Source organism: Apteryx mantelli, chromosome Z (genome assembly GCF_036417845.1).
Source record: "Apteryx mantelli isolate bAptMan1 chromosome Z, bAptMan1.hap1, whole genome shotgun sequence".
NCBI lineage: Eukaryota > Metazoa > Chordata > Aves > Apterygiformes > Apterygidae > Apteryx > Apteryx mantelli.
The window spans coordinates 32,037,621-32,056,850 of NC_090020.1; the positions used below are offsets into that span (position 1 = coordinate 32,037,621).

Here is a 19,230-nt window from a genome sequence, read left to right on the forward strand (position 1 = left end):
CTTTGATAAGCAAGCGCTGGAGTACCATTCTTCCATTCCCTTGCTTCTCTCTCACTCTCTAGAGTTCAGAAGAGGCAGACAACATATGAACATGTTTTGTCCCTTTTTCCCCTGCTTCCCTTTTACCCACCTGCATATACACATACCCCAAGACACGTGAATACTCACAGGACCAAAGCAAGTCTAAATGAAAATAATTCCTCTGAGCCAAACACCAAGATAATTCAGATTCACATTTAGTATTTAGAAAGTCTGGTGCAGAAAATTCTTCTTAAGACTACAGAAAAGATAACTGACCCCTCAGAGATGATCCAGTTTTAGGAATATGTATTTCTTATTCTTCATTATAATTTCCTAGCCATCCTTTTCCCCACGAAACCCCAACATTCTGCAGGGGTCAGAGATCAGACATCAGGTCCTCAGTTTCCCTAAGTTGCTGCTCAAGTACTGATATGTACATATGTCCACATCACTTTAACATAACGAAATGCCTACATTCATATTGTTTGCCCAAGTCCCTCTGAGACACAGAGAACACTGTCAGTTAGCGCAAATTTTCATGAAGACTACAGTAATTTGTGCCAATTGATTAGAAGAAGGAAAGCATTCAATTAATACAAGCAGGTCAACACAGAGCAGAAAAGTGGATTTGTCCTTTATTTATCCTTGAAAAAGTCCCAATTCAAAGCAATGGTCATTCACATCTTGATGAAGAAGCAGCCATTTTCAATCCAATAAAATGAAATATTCCTATGCACAATTGGCCAGTGAACACCACTGTGAAACATAAAGAGCAAAAGCTTTGTTTCTTTGCTTTAAAAAAATTAACATGAATAACAATAGCTACTAAGGGATTAACACCTCTCCCTCTCCTTCCTCATAAAAAGGGGAAAAAATGCTCTGGATATGTTTTCATTAGTTTATTGGAGAAAGGAAGTTATCACTTCAATGTAGGTGCTAAGTTTTGCTAGTGCCTGAGCAATGCAATCAGGTTGTTCCATGATTATCACCCTAAGGATTTCCTGTTTTGGAATTAGATAATCCTGGCCATTATCAGAAACCATCACTGTAGTAAAAGAAGCATTACAGATGACATGGCAATATTGAGACCATTTATTTCATTTTGACAGTAAAATGGACAATTGTTAAATGTTTTGCTCTTTAGGATAGCAATGACTGTGACTATCTGAAGCAGAGAAAATAAAATTATTTGCCATTTGAAAAGGAAAAAAATTGCACAACTTGCTCTTTATGGACTGGATACAAAAATCCCTTTCGGCAATGCCACACCAACCCTCTCCAAACTTGAGACTAAAAGACCATGAAGAAATCATGAAAAGCTACTCAGCTTTTTAACTTGAGTAGAAAATGCTGTTTAATAATTTACGGGGCAATGTTCCAACTGCTGTTCTCCTATCTGACTATATTAATAACTTAAGGCTTTCCATTCTTCCACTTGCTACGCAAACATTAACTAATCTTCACCTCATGGCTGTGAACTAGGCAGTCACTATTTTTCCCCAATTTTTTGCAGGTAGAGAGAGCAGATTGCAGGAAAGCAGACAGCAAATACAAGGCAAAACTCAGATCCAAGAGGCAATTTAGATTTGAAATCTCATTCAGCCCACAAAACAATACCTCTGATCCCTGGGAGTGAGATTTCAGCACTTGGAAAGTCAGTATATCACCATATCAAATTCTGATCTTACAGTATGGAAGTAACCCTCTAACACTGAACCGGCTTATTACATTTGCCAACACATCTGGACTATCAGAGAGGAAAAACCACTCTCCAGACTGGAGTCAATGTTGTGGACAGCAACAGGAGTCAGATCAAAAGCCATACTGTCATCAGCAGTGACAGAAAAATCTTGCTCCAGCTGGACAGCAGATGTTTTAATGACAACTGCTAGAGATATATTCATTTCTTTACCACAGAACATGTCTGCATAAGTCATTTTCTGCTTGGGAAGCAAAAACGTTAAAGGTATTGTTAAAAAATACAGGAACATCTGCTAGGAAGCCAGTCTCTTTTCAGATAATTTATCTCAAAGCACATGTTTAGACCACATACTCTAAACTATGTATGTGAATTTCATCTGGCTAATTCCATACATAGCAGTCTCCATAACATATTCCTTAGAGGCAAAACTACACTACGCTCCTTCAGCACTGGCTGTATATAGCATTTGCTATCATCATAAACCAAGCTATCCCCACCACACAGAACTGACATAGGTGTTTTCTAACACTGACTGTACACAGTGTACCTAAATGCATAATGAGATACTGCAGCAGAAAAAGGAATAAAATGGCAAAGCAGTTGAGAAAAGTAAAGACTTGTTTCAGAACTAAAACAAACAAACAAACAAAAAAAATGGCTTCCATGTGGCATTCACCAAAAACAGCTCTCAAAGAGAAAAAGGAAAGCCACAGCATCAGTAATTTGCTGCTAAGAACAGAACTAAATGAAGGTTCACCCAGTCTCTAGCATCCAGAACAAACTGTCTAGGAACAAAACAAGCTGTGGGGGAAAGATTTATACATGCAGAAACCAGCAGAAACAAGCATTTATAATTAATAGGGAGAAGATGGGCACCTATTTCACAACTAACTCAAGCTGATCCAAGTCCTTCCTGAAAAGAAAGTGAGCAGCCCTGTCGTGCACATTCCTGCTGCTTCCCCCTGCCTCCTGCCCATGCCAGCAGCACAACGCAAGCCATGTTTTTGTTATCTGTTGTTCATTTTTTAATTTTATCTGGAAATTCCTATCCTTTCTCTGTTCATACAAACACACCTCCCCCACCACTTTCTTGGCAACCTGCATCTTCAATTCTTTTGTGTCTTTGTACTTTTCTTTCTCACCATTTTAAAATAATTTTCAAGAGGAAAGAAACCATTCATACTAGCCACAAAAGCTTTTTCATTCTAGGACATGAGATTAATGGTTAACTAAATATTACTTGGTGGAAAAAAAAATCCCTAAGAAAACATTTCCTTTTTAGGTTGGTCTCTGTGCTGCATATTCATTTAGGCTTCCGTATGAAAGCCCCAAGTGAAGCACATCTAAAGCAAATTTCAAACTCAAAATAGAGCAGAGGTTGTTTATTTAAAACCTTCTATTTTCCACCGAACTGATTTCCATTTATAAATTATGAACTGTTCTTCTCAATAAAGGAAAAGAAAAAGAATAGCTCTGTTCCCAAATACTGACCGTGGTAAAGATTTTGGGCTCAATCTTCTATTACATCTTCAGCTAAAAGCAATATAGACTCCCTATTTTGTGATTAAGAGTACCTGTATGGTGACACAGTGCAGTTCAGTTCTTACACTGCAGAAGCTACCAAAACTGTAAAGTTAACTCACAGTTTCTCACGCTCTCAGCAGAAGAGCCAGGAAGTTGACAGAAGAGCCAGGCACGACACAGAAACGACTCAGAGCTGCGGGGCAACAGGGAGTGGGTGAGAGCGAATACGCCCTTTGGGGCTACAGGGTTTTTAAGACCATCAACGTATTTCATTAAAACCCAAACATCTGGCAATGTAAACAAAATAGAATTGTATGATAGGAAGATCCTAACTATAAACCATGCACAGATACATAATGTACTTTCTGCTTTCTTTTTTGTAAATTCATTTGGCTATGAAGAGAGATAGGAATGTTTCAATAGTTAGCTCTTAAACTACACATACTCTGAATCTCCAATCTCAAGGTCCCTACAGTTTACCTAGTTCTGGATTAGCCATTTCTTCCTCCATCACATAAAAATACATTTTAAAACACAGGAAGTCTTCTAGACCTCTACTGTACCAGTTACGAGTAAATGGACTTATTTCTCTTGCTAATTTAGAAACATCATATTATGGCAAGTAGAGCAGTTGGGGGAGGGTGGGGGGAATGGACCTGTTTTTCCTTAAAGTCCTTCCAAAACCAACCAGAAGATGCAATATTGGTTTGCAAGCAAAACCAAAACACCCATAGGTACCCCTCTTCCTTTTCACTGAAGGTTTTTTTCTCTCTTCCCCCTACCCACTGTCATTTCTGTCGAGCAGAGCTGACTCTCAGCATACTGACAGGTATTTTGTCTCAGAAGGCCGTGTTGGGAATTGAGGTTTTCCCCGAGAGGGGAATTTGAGAATAGCTGTGGCCATTGTTAAAAGACAGTGAGCAACAGGGCATGACATATTTCACATATAACATACAAAGCCTGGTGCCCCTCCTCAGTAAAACAAGATCTGGGCTGTGGAAGAATTACATAAAGCCAAAGAAAATGACAAATTGCAAAAGCATGTTCTAACAGTAAAAAAAAAAAATAAGACAGACAGATTACATGTACTGTTCTCCAGTTAGTCTTCAAAAAGGCTGCCATGGCAGCTGTGTATATCCCAGAAGCTATTGGTCCTGAATAACAACCAGAAAGGATCTTGTTCTCCTTCAGAAAATTGTTCACAGATTAGAAACATACCTTTTGCACTTCTGATTCCTTATCTGTTGTTACTGAGAGTTCATGTAAGTTCTCTTGATCCCCTCAACCTGTTTCTGTATGGATTTCCAGAAGCCATTTGCTAAACCTACATTAATCCTCAAAAATTCAAACAGATTTTTAAAAACAGACTGGTGATCAACGTGTTTTATACATTTCCAGATCTAAGAGAATAATTATGACAGTAGTTTCTCAGGACTACATCGCCTGAATGAATGGAGAGCCCATGGGGTATTTCAGGCTCCATCTATCTCCCACCCCCGCTGCCCTTGTTCTTACAGTGGCACGGAGACAATTTTACCAGAAATGAAGACATTAATTCAGGATGGTTGTCACATTGCCACTGAGACTGACTTTAACCTGTAGAGTATTTTATTAGTGTATTACTTTGGTATTAAACAAAATCAGTGGCATAATTATTCTGCAATTTGTGAGCAGATGAGTAGTAAAATACAGCAAACAGTGAAGAACTGTAATTAAGATAGGTCTTGAATGTTACTTGAGAGTTACTTTTGGTAAGGAGTCCCCTAGATTGTTATGGTTTGTTTCCTTATAGATTCCTCTATCACCAGCATTTCTCCCTGAAAAAGAGTTTTTCAGGGACAGACCATTCACTCCAACATATCAGTGGAATACATTTTTGTTTTTCTTTGTTGAGAACAATAACAATAAAAATTAAACAAAATCCCTTCTATCATTCAAAGATCTGTCTAGTTATACTGAAATAGTTCTACTACTTGGAAAGACAGTCAAAAGACCCAGGGTTTGGATTTTCATTCATGACTTCTGGACTAGGTAAGTATTTGCTGTTATTTCCCCCGCAGGGATTAACAGTTCAGTCTAAGGGCTCAGTTTCCTGTAACCAGAAAGCGTGACTTTCAGCACTTGCCTCTCAGGAATCTGAGATTCCACTGGAATCTACGGAGCAAAAAAACAAGAATACATACATGTATATATACTTATACATAGATACATACACACACACATGAAAAGGCTCATAGACAGTCTTTTCATATATTCTGCATCCAATTGTCAAATAACCACTGACAATGCAGAGCTTCTTCATATACAGGTCCTTAGTTAACAAAACTAAGCTTTTTTTTTTTTTTTTCATCCTCCCCATGTCAGGAGCATTCCTATTTTAGAGTGGATGAATCCAGGCCAACTTGGTCAATGGTATCTTTTGACGAGGTCTCTAAAATACACTGGTCCTCATAAAAACAACTCTCCTTACTCTCAAATTGCAGAGTTGGAAGATAAACATCTATGTGGGGTATTTGCTGACCTGTAGCCAAAAGAGTGAATTTTAAATTTGCCATGAAGCAGCGCACAGACACACACACATTCCTCCTACTACTTCAGTCTCCTAAGGTGTGCTCTTTTCCAACCACAGAAAGCAGCTGAAAGGAAATAAGGAAGCCTATTATATCACTGTTCATCTAATGTTTCCTAGAGTATTAGCCCCTGGGTCTCAACAGCAAACTTCATAGATTATACCATTCTCAAACACCTGCATTTTAGGGGGAGGGCAGACAAAGCACTGACAAGGTAGCAACAGCTGTCCCAGATCAGCCCCCAAACCCACCTTGCCTAGCACCGTCTCTAATGCTGGATGCCAAATGAACAGCAAGGCAGCCACAAAGGAGTAATTCACCACCAGTCTTCTAACACCAGCAACTTCTGGCTCAGGAACTTCTGGAGCCAGAAACCACATCTTCATATTTGTGGGGCAAGGGCAGCAGGTGTTTGTCTGAGTCTACCCAAGTGCTTTTTAACCTGCACAGACCTGCTGCAACCAGGCATTATGGACATTACAAGCTTGCAGCTTTACTACGCAATGCACGAAGAGCATTTCTGTCGTTTTTTCTGAACTACTACTTGCTGATTTCTTTCATTTGATGTCTACTAGCAAATGGAGAACTGCTGTTCCTCGTCTCTTCTAACACCTCTCTCCCTTCCTTTCTCCTGGTCTTCTCACCACACCATTCAGGATTGCAGGAATTTCTGCCACAGCTCTCCCTCAGCTGTTTCTTGTCCAGGCCAAAGGTCGGCAACCCAGGTAGTAGATTCCTGCACAGAGACTACTCCATTGCTTTGGTTATCCTTCTCGTCCTTCTCCACATGCCATTTCCATCTCTCCAAAACTCCACTGGCATCCTCCCCACAGAACAAAAACTAACCCACTTTATTTCTAAGCTGTTCCGTAACTTCTGCCTGCTTATTTGTCCCTGTGATAACACCAACTCTTGTCACACAGTTATGTGATTTCCCCAAGGACCTTTTGTGTGTGGCCTTTTACAATTCCAAGTGTGAGTATGCTCATTAGTCTCCCTTATCCTCATCATTGACTCTTCTAAAAGGAAACTCCCTCAGACTTCAAGAACAGGATTTCCTTTTACAGGAGCTGCTTTGACTCTTCCCAGTTTATCACATTTTCCTAGTGTCAGGCTTACTGGATGACAGCTCCCACACGTCCTCAAAAAAAAAAACACAGAACAAAACAAACAAACCACACACATCACTGGCACAAGCCACCTTTCATTTGGCTGATACCACAGTCTGAAGCAAAAAGGTTACACACCACAGGTTGCTGAAACACCTCCATGCAATTTCTTTAGAACTCCTGGGCGAGTTCTTACGACCAGCTCCTGGCGCTTGTGCATTTTGCTAATCTGCTCTATAACCTCTTCTACCAGCACCTCAGGTGATATGTAATAATTGCTCTATACAGAAGAAGGAAGTATAGCAGAGGAAAATCCGCTACTGAGAAGGAACCATAAAATGCATTTCTCTTGTTAAAAATATATATATATATTATAAAGTAAATTAAGTAAATATTCAGTTCCACTTTGTCTTTCTCTTTTTTAAAATATTTTTTGATTCATTAATGTGCTCTGTTACTTGCAGGATGGAAATGGAAAGCAAAAGATGCCAAAACAAAACAAAGGGTTTCTCGAAGGACTAGGGAGCCACAAATTAAATTCCAAGAGACAAACAGGGTTAGTTTCACAAAGGATGGTAAAGGTAAACAACTTCTGCAGCACTCAGTAGCATCACTCACAACTAGGAGGCTGAAGGGACAATCCCAATTACTTGGTAGAACCCTGTCTGAATATCCAGGGGTATCTTTTTATTAAGTACATACAGTTAAAAATAACTAAATAAACAAATAAAACACACCTCACTTTTTTTTTAAAGCATACCCAAAGATTGAATTCAAAGAGGAGAGAGAAATTATCAAAGAAATGTGTCTGTCCCAAAATAGGTAAAAAGAATTGGTTTACTACTTCTTTGAAGAGCTCAGATGAAAATGATTTTAAAATAAATTAAAGATATATGCCACTAATGTGCATATTAGTCAAACACTTCCACCTTGATTTTTATTGAGCTTTTCCTTCTCCACGACTTCCAAATATTCATCTGGTGATGTTTCATTTACAAGAGTTTTAATACAGAAGATGCATATACACCACATATTTTGAGCAGCAAGCCATCACCTAATGGTAAACCTCTTACCACTTACTTGGATGTCTCCAAACACTACTGGTTTTGTCAGCAGAAGGCCACACAGTTTGCAATATATTTGGAAACAGACGATCATTTATGCTTGCTTAGGAAGGGAATACAGATACACCTGTGGGTGCAGCTTCTTCTTTCCTTAAGTTTTAAACCATTAGCAGACAGGAAAGAAAGCCAGAGGCCAACCCAAGGTGATTACACCATGTGATGTACCAGTGATTTACAGCAGGGGTAAAGGTATTTTTCAGGAGCGCTGTCACTTGCAGCTTTTAATATTGCACATTTAAAATCTGATGAAGTGGAATCAAAAATCTAGATTTTGGCTTATTCTGTATGCTTTCATTTCTTTCCCTCGTCCCTCATTTTTCAAATAAACTTCTCCATTACAGACCACTAAACAAGTCTTTTACCACTCTGAGAGCTACAATATGCAGTCAGTTTCCATTTACTAAATATTATGCAATAGTACACATATTATACATTTCACAACACAAAAATCCACTGCAAACCCACTAGCTGGAACATTTAAGTAAACTTATTCTAGCGCAGAGAATGTTGTGATAAACTGCAGTCTCAGGGTAAACAGCAGCTAGAAGAGACCTACCTTCTCTTCCTGATGTAGTCTGTTGGCATTTTCCATCTGAAAACTGTGCAAGGACTGGATTTTATCAATCTGCTCTCGCTGCTTCTCCAGCTCTCCTTGGAATTCATTCTTCTTCAGCTCAACTGCGCCTCTCTCCACTGCTGCTCTGCGGACTCGGCCTTCCAGTTCCATGATCCGATTCTGAGAGAAAACAAATCAGCAAAAAACAAGTAGAAATGCTTTTTGTAAGGGACTGTTTAAAAGAAGAATGTATTCAAACTTTGCAGAGAGAACTGAAATAGATAAAGGGTGAATCCATCTTTCTTCTTGCTGACACTTCTCCAACGCGCTTTAGGAACCACCTCACTTGAGGGAAAACAACAGACTAACAATGCTAATCTCATCAAAATATTCTCCCCAACTAGTTATATCTGCCAGTCACTTACACACACACACAAAACAGTCTTAGACAAATAACCAATAGTTCATATACTGTATGGACCATCAAAATTTCAGTTAAAGATTTCAGGAGTAATGCAAAGCAGCCTTAATAGTTCAGCTTAAAAAAACAAAACAAAACAAAAACAAAAAAACCCTCTGTTTTCCCAAAAAGCAGTGCAAAGTTAAAACATGTCTAAATCTCATCCAAACAGTTCTGATATCACTGCACTTCCAGTGTTGATCCTAAGCTAACTCAGAAAGAAAACTCATCTTTCAAATAATCAGTAAGTTTTCCTTTAAGATCCGGGAAGGAGCTCAAGAAGGACAACTCTGTCCAACTTTTATGCAAACAACTAACTGCACATACCTGTTACACAAAGATACACCTGTGAAGAACTCATTTTAAGTGAGAAAGCCTCCCTCCTCTTGATTGCTCAAAGAGCGGTGACAAAAGAAAATTCAACACTGTCTCACAGATGCACACACAAATACAGACACATATAACATAAAGGTATCAAGTCAGATGTGGTCAAGGCTCTTCTTTTTTTTCTTTTGAAGTATCAATTTAATTTTTGCAGGACACTGTTCTCTTCCTTGCTGCCCAAGGGCCGTCAATGTCTTTCTCTTAACCCCAAATTATTAGTAACAAAGATAACTAGGGGGAAAAAAATCTCACCAGAATTTACCCAGGTAGGAAAACAAGGGGGTTCCTGATAGATTAAAAACTGGATATAATAAAAACCTGTGGCATCTGCCAAGACTCCGAGAAAATGGATGAACTTTTGTTATAGCATAGTATGCTGCATATTACTGCCTGTCTACTCCATAGCATTGCCACAGAGAGTAAAAAAAAAAATGGATGAGGGGAGGGGAAGGAAAAATGTTTGCAGTTGAGCTGAAAGAGCACAGAAGAGCACTTACTCCATTTTAGTCATTACAGTAGCAAAGTCCTGCCAACAAATAAATGCATTAATACTGCTCCAGAAGCTCCACTTGTATCTTGGGCTGTGCTTTTATTCAGAGTGCATGATTTCACAGAAGTGAAAGCATTTTCAAGCTTACTTTGGGGGAACTGTACAACATAATACCATTAATCAATAACAGCAAATGGAACTTTATTCCTCTAGGTTACTGAGATCAAGAATAAGTTGGTATGCTAATGATTTTTTTCCTCACTATCAGCTGCAAATATGCTTGCACAGAAAAGCTTCAGTGGTCTTGACACAGCTACTAACAGCTGGTAGCCACTATCCTGAGGCCAGCGACTGAAGGAAAAATAGGAGTTGAGCTAAGCCCCAGAATGATGGTATCATACCCCTCCCACCAAGGGAAACCTAAGACATACCCTTAACTGCATGTGCAAAGACATGTAGACTGCTTGAACAGTGCCAACTCTTAGATTTAACAGGAGTTTGATTTCTACAGCTGTCAAATCAGTTCTAAAATCCAGTTCAATTATGAGAGAATATTAATTCCATACAAAAAACTCTCATCAGCCATGTTTAATTGCCAGGTTTTCAGTTTTATTTTAAAAAAGAACCACCCTGCACACATAATCACAAACCACAAACTTTATTCATGTAGTATTCAACTGCAGAATGCACGGTCCTGTAAGGATTACAAACCCAATCTCAAGAGCACAGAAAATACAGTTACCATTACAAAATACCATAGAGAGTAATTATCCCACATGAGTTTTGTTTGCTTTCCTTAGGAAAGGTTCCTAAGAAATACAATTTCAGATTGTTAGATACTCTCTGAATCAACTGATTTCCTTGTACTTGGTGGGAAGGAGTGAGTGCATGGAGAAGCTGCCTCGCATCCTTATCTGCCCAGCATATATTGAAAGAAGTTGATCTTACTCTATACTGAGCAAGAATGGGTCATATAAGAAAATAATGTAGGGATATGAACAGATAGGTAGAGGCCCATTCAGATTCAAAATTAAGTGCTGATTTGCAACATACTGTGGGGAAAAACAAGAAAAACAACAGGACAGCATCTGCCATGTCTGTAAACTGAAACTGAGAGTAAACTGAAATAGCGTAAAACAGTTGAATGCCTTGCATGAAGAGTAAGCACCACACACACAGGTCTTTTGGGTCCCCCACACCCCTTATAAACAGGCATTGCTCCTTCTCTCTCTACTGAAAAGCAACAACTGTAAAAATTGTGAACGTTCCTGCGACACACCAAAGTTTCCAGCTCACCACATGCAGGGGGAAGCAGACGTCCTGCTGTGGGCCATGTTTATTAACCACACAAGTACAAAACCACATGCAGAGCAATAGGAACATTACCTGCAAATCCATGCTGCGAGAACTTGCAATCCAGTAATTGAAGCCCAAAACGATGATACATGCCAGGAGCGCAGCTACAAGAAGAGGTGGAGACTTCATCCCTCGGCAGCTGTTTCCTAGCCCTATCATTTCAAAAAAAACAACAGTGTGGAAACCTGCAAATTAAAAAATATATGTTACACTACATCCTTTGCTACGACTACTTTACGCATACAATCAAACTTCTACTATAATTCCACAACAGCCCTCAGTTCAAAGGACTGCACCTAGCAAGGAGAGCATTCTGTCAGGATATTTCCATCTGAAGGATGAAAAAAGGCCATATCATACTATTACTTCCACATAAAAGCTTCACATGGGCTATGAGTGAGAAGGCTTGCAAACTTTTTACAATATAATAAAACCAGCAGTAAAGAGAACAAATAAGCCATTTTCCTATCATGTATTCCATCCAGCAAGTTAATTAGACAATACTGGTCTACATATAGAAAATTAACTCCTTGTTATCTCATTCTAGTCAGTAATCAAATTCAGTCTCTCAGTTTCAGGAGTAATTTCCACTCTGCTTTCCAAGCTTGGGTGGTTTCATTTTTTTACCCTGAAAAATACTATTTTAACTTTTTGGATCCAAACTTGAAAAAAAAAAATCAGATTGAATGAACTAACTTCAATAATAATCTTAAAGAAAAAAATTAAATAAATACTTCTATTGTTTTCAAAGGGAAATTTTACTAGCTTTCTTCTGCTTCTAACAGAAGTTAAATAACCTTGCTTTGACAAATCAGCAGGTACTGCTTGCTTTTGAGCCTTGGGTTGTTTCTGTGGAGCAGCACATTTTAAGAAAAAAGTGGGGTCAACGGGCAATTGCAATTCTGTCTGAAACAGGCTGAATCTGTTCTGTCAGAAGAGAAAATCTGGTCTTAATGAATGTATTAGCACCTAGCTCAACAAATCCTCAAACTCCACTGGGAGCCTTCAGCACAATTTGTAATACAAATTGCTTTCTCGCAAGTAGAGATCAACTTTTTTTACTTTTTGCACTGCTGCAGACAAAAGCCAGAAATAATAGCGCAGAAAATCAAATAGCAAACACTGATGCATTGCAAGACACTAACTCAATATGAAATAGGTGGATTTACTATTAATACATTGCACAGTCTCACAAGGTGCATGCTCTTAATAAATTAACTTCTTTTTCCCTATGGATGCAATTCACAGCTTGTAATGTATTTAAAAATTAATAATGGTAGCAACTCTCAAAAGGTTTACAGGAGCACATATTGCAGGAGGAGAAGAAAATGTTGGCAGCTAGCAAGCAACAGAGATGTTGGTTTTACTACAAGCCCAGTACTCAATGCTTCAATAGCTCAACTACATTTAATATGCACATGCATCCAGAGCAAAGCCTCCTCTGAAACACCCCCTCGTTGGATTCAAACTGAGTTACAACTGTTCCTCCTCTTTCCTCAGCAGGGTGTGCACACACTGACAGACCAGTAAATATTTCAAATCTGTTTGTTCATTTGAAATGGTTACATGCACTTATTCACAGTTGGGGATGGGGCATACACTGAGCCAAAAAGTAAAACGTGGCCTACTAAAAATGCTGCCTCCTTATTCAGGCTGCAGCTTCTGCAGCAGCTGGCTGGGTTGCAAGTCCATGACTTCGTGTGCATACACCATGAGCACACACATGCACACACACACACACACACACGTGTGTAGGTGTACAGGCTCAACACCCAAAGCCTCGGCTTCTCACTCCAGCAAAATTCAGACACATAGCGCACAGTCCCTGTGGACAGCCATAGGGCCGCAGAGGTAACTGCAATGCATCAAGCAAAAGGGGTGGGGGGACATATTTCTCTTGTAAAGCACAAAAACAAGACCAACTAGATTTAAAAATAATACACAATGATGTACAAATTGCCAATATACAAGCATAAGAAGTACGGAAACGTACACATCCTTTGCACAGACTGCTTTCCTGCTGTCCCATCTCAAGAGGAGCTCCCAGAGAACTACACCACCTCCTCATCTTACACAGATTCCCTGAAAACCACGAACCACAGATCTCCAAAGCGACAAAAATGAGAGGTAGAAAAAGGGGATGAATAGCATTCCCACATCCGCTAAGAACAAGATAATCCATTTCTTTGCGCTTACCAGAATAAAATACTGCATTTCATGAGAGATTTCAATATTTTTTTTTCTTCAAAAAAGTAATTTATATCCTGTTCGTCCTTGTAAAAATACTAGTTGGTACACTTGAAAACATTGTAAAATTACTAAATATAATACTGAAAGATGCATTGCATCACTCCGAGCTTTATTTAAATGAAACAATTGATATTTTTCTCCTGGCAGTTAGAAGTAGAGGAAGCAAGCCATTTTATTAGCAATACTGGACAAATATATTGGACTACCTATCCAGTTTGAAAAGACTCAGAGGTAACAATACTGTGCAAAACAAGAATGATTAATCTACTACCAGCCTTAAAGCACAGGCTTGAAACAATATTTAAGGAATGCTGAAAAACATTTCCAGTGCACAAACTGAGTAGCCTAAGTGACTCTTCTGCTGCTTTTAGTTATAAATAAGCAAGCATTGATCTCACTAAAAAATGTTTTCTTCTATACATTTTCACCCCTAGAAAATCCAGATTTTGTCCTTAAATAATTTATGTCAGTTAGAAATATGTTTTTATACTTAACAGAAGGAAAAGTAAAAGGAGGAAGAAAGAGAAGGAATATGAAGCTGAAACACAAAAAAATCTCCCATCTAATCTAAATAGTGCAGACCCAAAAGATTACCTCAATTGCAATATTTATATCTCCTTCCTCACCAGTAAAAAACAAACAAAAGAAAATTCTGTTTAATTTTCTATCACAAACAAATGCACATACACACACATGCTGTTACAAAGATAAGCACATTAGCTTAATAAATACATTTATATGGAAATGTATTTGTACAGCCAGTTTTCCAGGAAAACTGGTTTGGCACAGTTATTTAAGTTGCAAAAAAAATATGTTTCTGATTTTATGGATAAGAAAGTGATTTTACTGAACATGAAGGAATCCATCTTTCACAAATGTTGACTACAGAGGTGAAAAACAGATGCTGGATCACATGTATATTTGGTAGCTCATAAAATGCCTGATTTCTGAGCAGCAGATTTCAGTCTTCGGCTTTGCTATCTTTATAAGTTATGTCCAAGATTAAGCACACTGTCTGAGCCGTTCCTGTTTTACTGTACTCTACTGGATACCAACAAGCCTGCTTCAGGTATCTCCCACTACAGTTAAGATCAACTAATGCACTGACTCAAGACTCAGACTTTATAGGCAAAGACAAGGCAAAATTTTTGTGTGTTTCAAACTTCCGACCAGAAAGTGGAGACTCCCTGCTCGCAGGTCCATCTCCGTGTATCTGTAGGAGACTCTGTGAGCAGGAACAAACAGAACAGACAAAATACTCAGAAAAAACGAAGGCTTGCTGGGTAACACTTCTGCCCTCCCCCCAACCATGGCAATCCAGAAAAAACATTGAAGACTCGCAGAATTGACATCCTAATTTCTTATTGAATGAGCCAGTTTATCTACTTTGAGAAAAATCATATAATGGATTATGGATGAAAAAAGATCAGATGAAAATAGAAAAATTTCTGTATCAGGTGTTCTGGTCCATCAAGACCAGTTGCTGTCATTTCAGTGGCATACCCACACCCGTAAGCTATACCCAGACACGACCAGATGAGACTAAAAGGTAGTAGAAACTTGAGCTTGATTAAAAAAAAAAAAGTTTTTTTTTTTTTTTTTTTTTTTTACCCAAGTCAAACAGATGGCAAATGTTTGTGCAATCACTCTTCCAGAAAAAGCTGAGGACTGGGGGTAAAAGGAGAGAGGTGATAAAACGGGTCAGACATAGAATTTTATTTTTAGTTTCATATATAGATTTCTCATGTTCAGATGGAAGTGTCTGTGTTTCAGTTTGTGCCTGTTGCCTCGTGTCCTGTTGCTGGGCACCACTGAAAAGAGTCTGGTCCCATCCTCTCGACACCCTCCCTTCAGATACTTGTACACGTTGATAAGATCTCCTCTCAGTCTTCTCTTCTCCAGGCTAAACAGGCCCAGCTCTCTCAGCCTTTCCTCATAAGAGAGATGCTCCAGGCCCCTAATCATCTTTGTAGCCCTTCGCTGGACTTGCTCCAGTAGTGCCACATCCCTCTTGTACTGGGGAGCCCAGAACTGGACGCAGTACTCCAGATGTGGCCTCACCAGGGCTGAGTAGAGGGGGAGAATCACCTCCCTCGACCTGCTGGCAACACTCTTCCTGATGCACCCCAGGATACCATTGGCCTTCTTGGCCACAGGGGCACATTGCTGCCTCATGCTTAACTTGGTGTCCACCAGCACTCCCAGGTCCTTCTCTGCAGAGCTGCTTTCCAGCAGGTCAACCCCCAACCTGTCCTGGTGCATGGGGTTATTCCTCCCTAGGTGCAGGACCCTGCACTTGCCTTTGTTGAACTTCATGAGGTTCCTCTCCGCCCACCTCTCCAGCCTGTCCAGGTCTCTCTGACTGGCAGCACAGCCCTCTGGTGTATCGGCCACTCCTCCGAGTTTTGTATCGTCAGCAAACTTGCTGAGGGTGCACTCTGTCCCTTCATCCAGGTCATTGATGAAGAAGTTGAACAAGACTGGACCCAGTACTGACCCCTGGGGGACACCGCTAGCTACAGGCCTCCAACTAGACTCTCCACATCAGTGGATCACAACCCTCTGAGCTCTGCCATTCAGCCAGTTCTCAAGCCACCTCACTGTCCACTCATCTAACCCACACTTCCTGAGCTTGTCTATGAGGATGTCATGGGAGACAGTGCCAAAAGCCTTGCTGAAGTCAAGGTAGACAACATCCACTGCTCTCCCCTCATCTACCCAGCCAGTCATCCCATCATAGAAGGCTATCAGATTGGTTAGGCATGATTTCCCCTTGGTGAAGCCATGCTGACTACTCCTGATCACCTTCTTGTCCTCCACATGCTTGGAGATGGCCTCCAGGATGAGCTGCTCTATCACCTTTCCAGGGATGGAGGTGAGGCTGACTGGCCTGTAGTTCCCTGGGTCCTCCTTCTTGCCCTTTTTGAAGACTGGGGTGACACTGGCTTTCTTCCAGTCTTCAGGCACCTCTCCTGTTCTCCATGACCTTTCCAAGATGATGGAGAGTGGCCTAGCAATGACATCCGCCAGCTCCCTCAGCACTCATGGGTGCATCCCATCAGGGCCCATGGATTTGTGGGTGTCAAGTTTGCTTAAATGATCTCTAACCCACTCCTCCTCCACCAAGGGAAAGTCTTCCTTTCTCCAGACTTCCTCTCTTGCCTCCAGGGTCTGGGGTTCCCGAGGGCTGGCCTGAGCAGTAAAGACCGAAGCAAGGAAGGCATCCAGTAACTCTGCCTTCTCTGCATCCTTCGTCACCAGGGCACCCACCCCATCCAGCCAATGGGCCCACGTTTTCCCTAGTCTTCCTCTTGCTACTGATGTATTTGAAGAATCCCTTCTTGTTGTCCTTGACATCCCTTGCCAGATTTAATTCCAAACGGGCCTTAGCCTTCCTCATCACATCTCTGCATACTCTGACAACGTTCCTATATTCCTTCCAAGTGGCCTGTCCCCCTTTCCACTTTCTGTAGACTTCCTTCTTCTGGTTGAGTTTTGCCAGAGCTCCTTGCTCATCCATGCAGGTCTCCTGCCTCCTTTGCTTGACTTCCTACTCATAGGGATGCACCGCTCTTGAGCCTGGAGGAGGTTAAGTTTGAATATTAACCAGCTCTCTTGGACTCCCCTTCCTCCTAGGGCCCTAACCCATGGGATTCCTCCAAGTAGGTCCCTGAAGAGGCCAAAGTTTGCTCTCCTGAAGTCCAGGGTTGCGATCCTACTTGGTGCCCTGCTGCCTCCTCACAGGATCCTGAACTCCGCCATCTCATGGTCCCTGCAGCCAAGGCTGCCCCCGACCTTCACACCTTCCACCAGTCCTTCTTTGTTTGTTAGTACGAGGTCCAGCAGCACACCTCTCCTTGTTGGCTCCTCCACCACCTGTGTCAAGAAGTTGTCACCAATGCTCTGCAGGAACCTCCAGGACTGTTTGTGCCTAGCTGTGTTGTCTTTCCAGCAGATATTGGGGTGGTTGAAGTCACCCATGAGAACCAGGGCCTGGGATTGTGAGGCTACTTCCAGCTGTCTGTAGAAGGCCTCATCGACTTCCTCTTCCTGATCAGGTGGCCTGTAGTAAACACCCACAACAGTGTCACCCATGCTAGCCTGCCCTTTAATTCTTACCCAGAAGCTCTCGACTCGCTCTTCATCCACCCCTAGGCACAGCTCAATACATTCCAGTTTCTCTCTCACATGAAGAGCAACTCCACCACCTCGCTTTCCTGGTCTGTCTTTCCTGGCCTGTCTTTCCTGAAAAGCACGTAGCCATCCACGACAGCACTCCAGTTAACATGAAAGCGATCACCACAGAAAAACAAATGTAACTGCCCATTTCCTTCACAGCTAGATGTTAATGACAAGTATCAGCATTCATAATTACGCTGTCTCAAACTAGTTACAGCCAGTAACAATCTTCATGATTTCAAGGGTACGCTGACTACCAATAGGGATCAGAGAATATGTCTAATATGCTGTCATAAAATGTGGCACTCAGATTTGCTGTCTTCTTCTAGAGCAGGAGTGTTTCTGGGATTTTCTTTTAGTTATTTAGTTTCTTTTTCCCTTGAATTTACAAGTCAAAAGAGGTTGAATAAATGTTTTTCCAGTGGAGATTTAAAGCCTGCTGGTAACAGGCTCTCCCCTCCTAGTTATCTTTTACAGGAATCCACAAACTGCAGGCTGAAAGATAAAACACTTTCCTACAGCATCTAGCAACGGCCACTTTTCAAAGTTCAGTACTTTGGACAACTGGTTTGTTTCAAACTGGCAACCAATCAAAGAAAATTTAAACACAGATGCCGCAGGATGTCATTGAGTCACTATTTGTTTGAATTATCAAGTTACTCTTTTTATAAGGAACAGAAAAAGAAGGAGTAGCATTTACAGCCTAACAGGTTCAGCAACTGCATTTTCATCATTCTCAGGAAAAAAAAAAAGCATCATTTGATACTTCTCAATTCCAGTCTTAGGTCTTCCTGTTCTAATGTATCTTAAAACATAAATACCAGATCATAAAAGTATGAAAATACAGAAAAAGCATATCTGTTGAGGGAGAGAGTGATTGTTACCTTACTCCACTAATTATTTTCCAGATCAGGGAGTATATCTTTCCTCTTCTAACTGACTACTTCACAAGAAGCTAATAAACAAAACTCACTGATCACCCACAATATGCTACATTTGATGAATTCTAAAGAATATAAACAATAATTTACACATTATATTAAATACACTTAAACCCCCAAAGGTTTGTAGTCAAAAAAATCCTACAGGTATTGAAGGCAGCTGTCTATTCTGATGAAAGAAACTATATAATCAAAGGTAGTTTGACAAAAAAAATCTTCTAAATTATCCACATATAAGAGTTTTGAAACATGCTCTCTGGCTGTACTTGTAGATAACACTACTACTACCTGAAAAAAGTTGTGTATGAAAACAAAATTAAACAAAAAACTACATATGAGAAGGATCTCAATGAGTAGTCAGAGATAAATTTAAGAAAACAGTTTGTGTTAGATATTTTCTCCATACTATGTGAATTATCTTGTTCACATCACAATTAAAAGTACCCACTCACAATCTTAAAAAACAAGGTTAGGAAAAGGAGTAGAGTAGGTTTAGATATTCAGCGAGAAAAATCACAAAACTGCTACAGTTTCTCCACCCAGTAACACTCTATGTGTTATCTT

General features: G+C 40.2%; 1 protein-coding gene across 5 annotated transcripts in view; it reads right to left on the reverse strand.

Moving 5' to 3' along the window:
* GOLM1 (golgi membrane protein 1) overlaps nt 1-19,230 on the reverse strand; it is a 39,651-nt gene that overhangs the window by 19,051 nt on the left and 1,370 nt on the right. For 4 of the 5 annotated variants that reach the window (XM_067315779.1, XM_067315780.1, XM_067315778.1 and 1 more), the window contains 2 exons: nt 11,327-11,481; nt 8,607-8,786 (listed from right to left, as the gene is read on the reverse strand). In XM_067315779.1, coding sequence (XP_067171880.1) covers nt 8,607-8,786; nt 11,327-11,455 — 309 coding nt within the window. In that variant the 5' untranslated portion in view covers nt 11,456-11,481. The remainder of the gene's footprint in view (nt 1-8,606; nt 8,787-11,326; nt 11,482-19,230) is intronic. The other variant, XM_067315782.1, reaches the window with a different exon arrangement.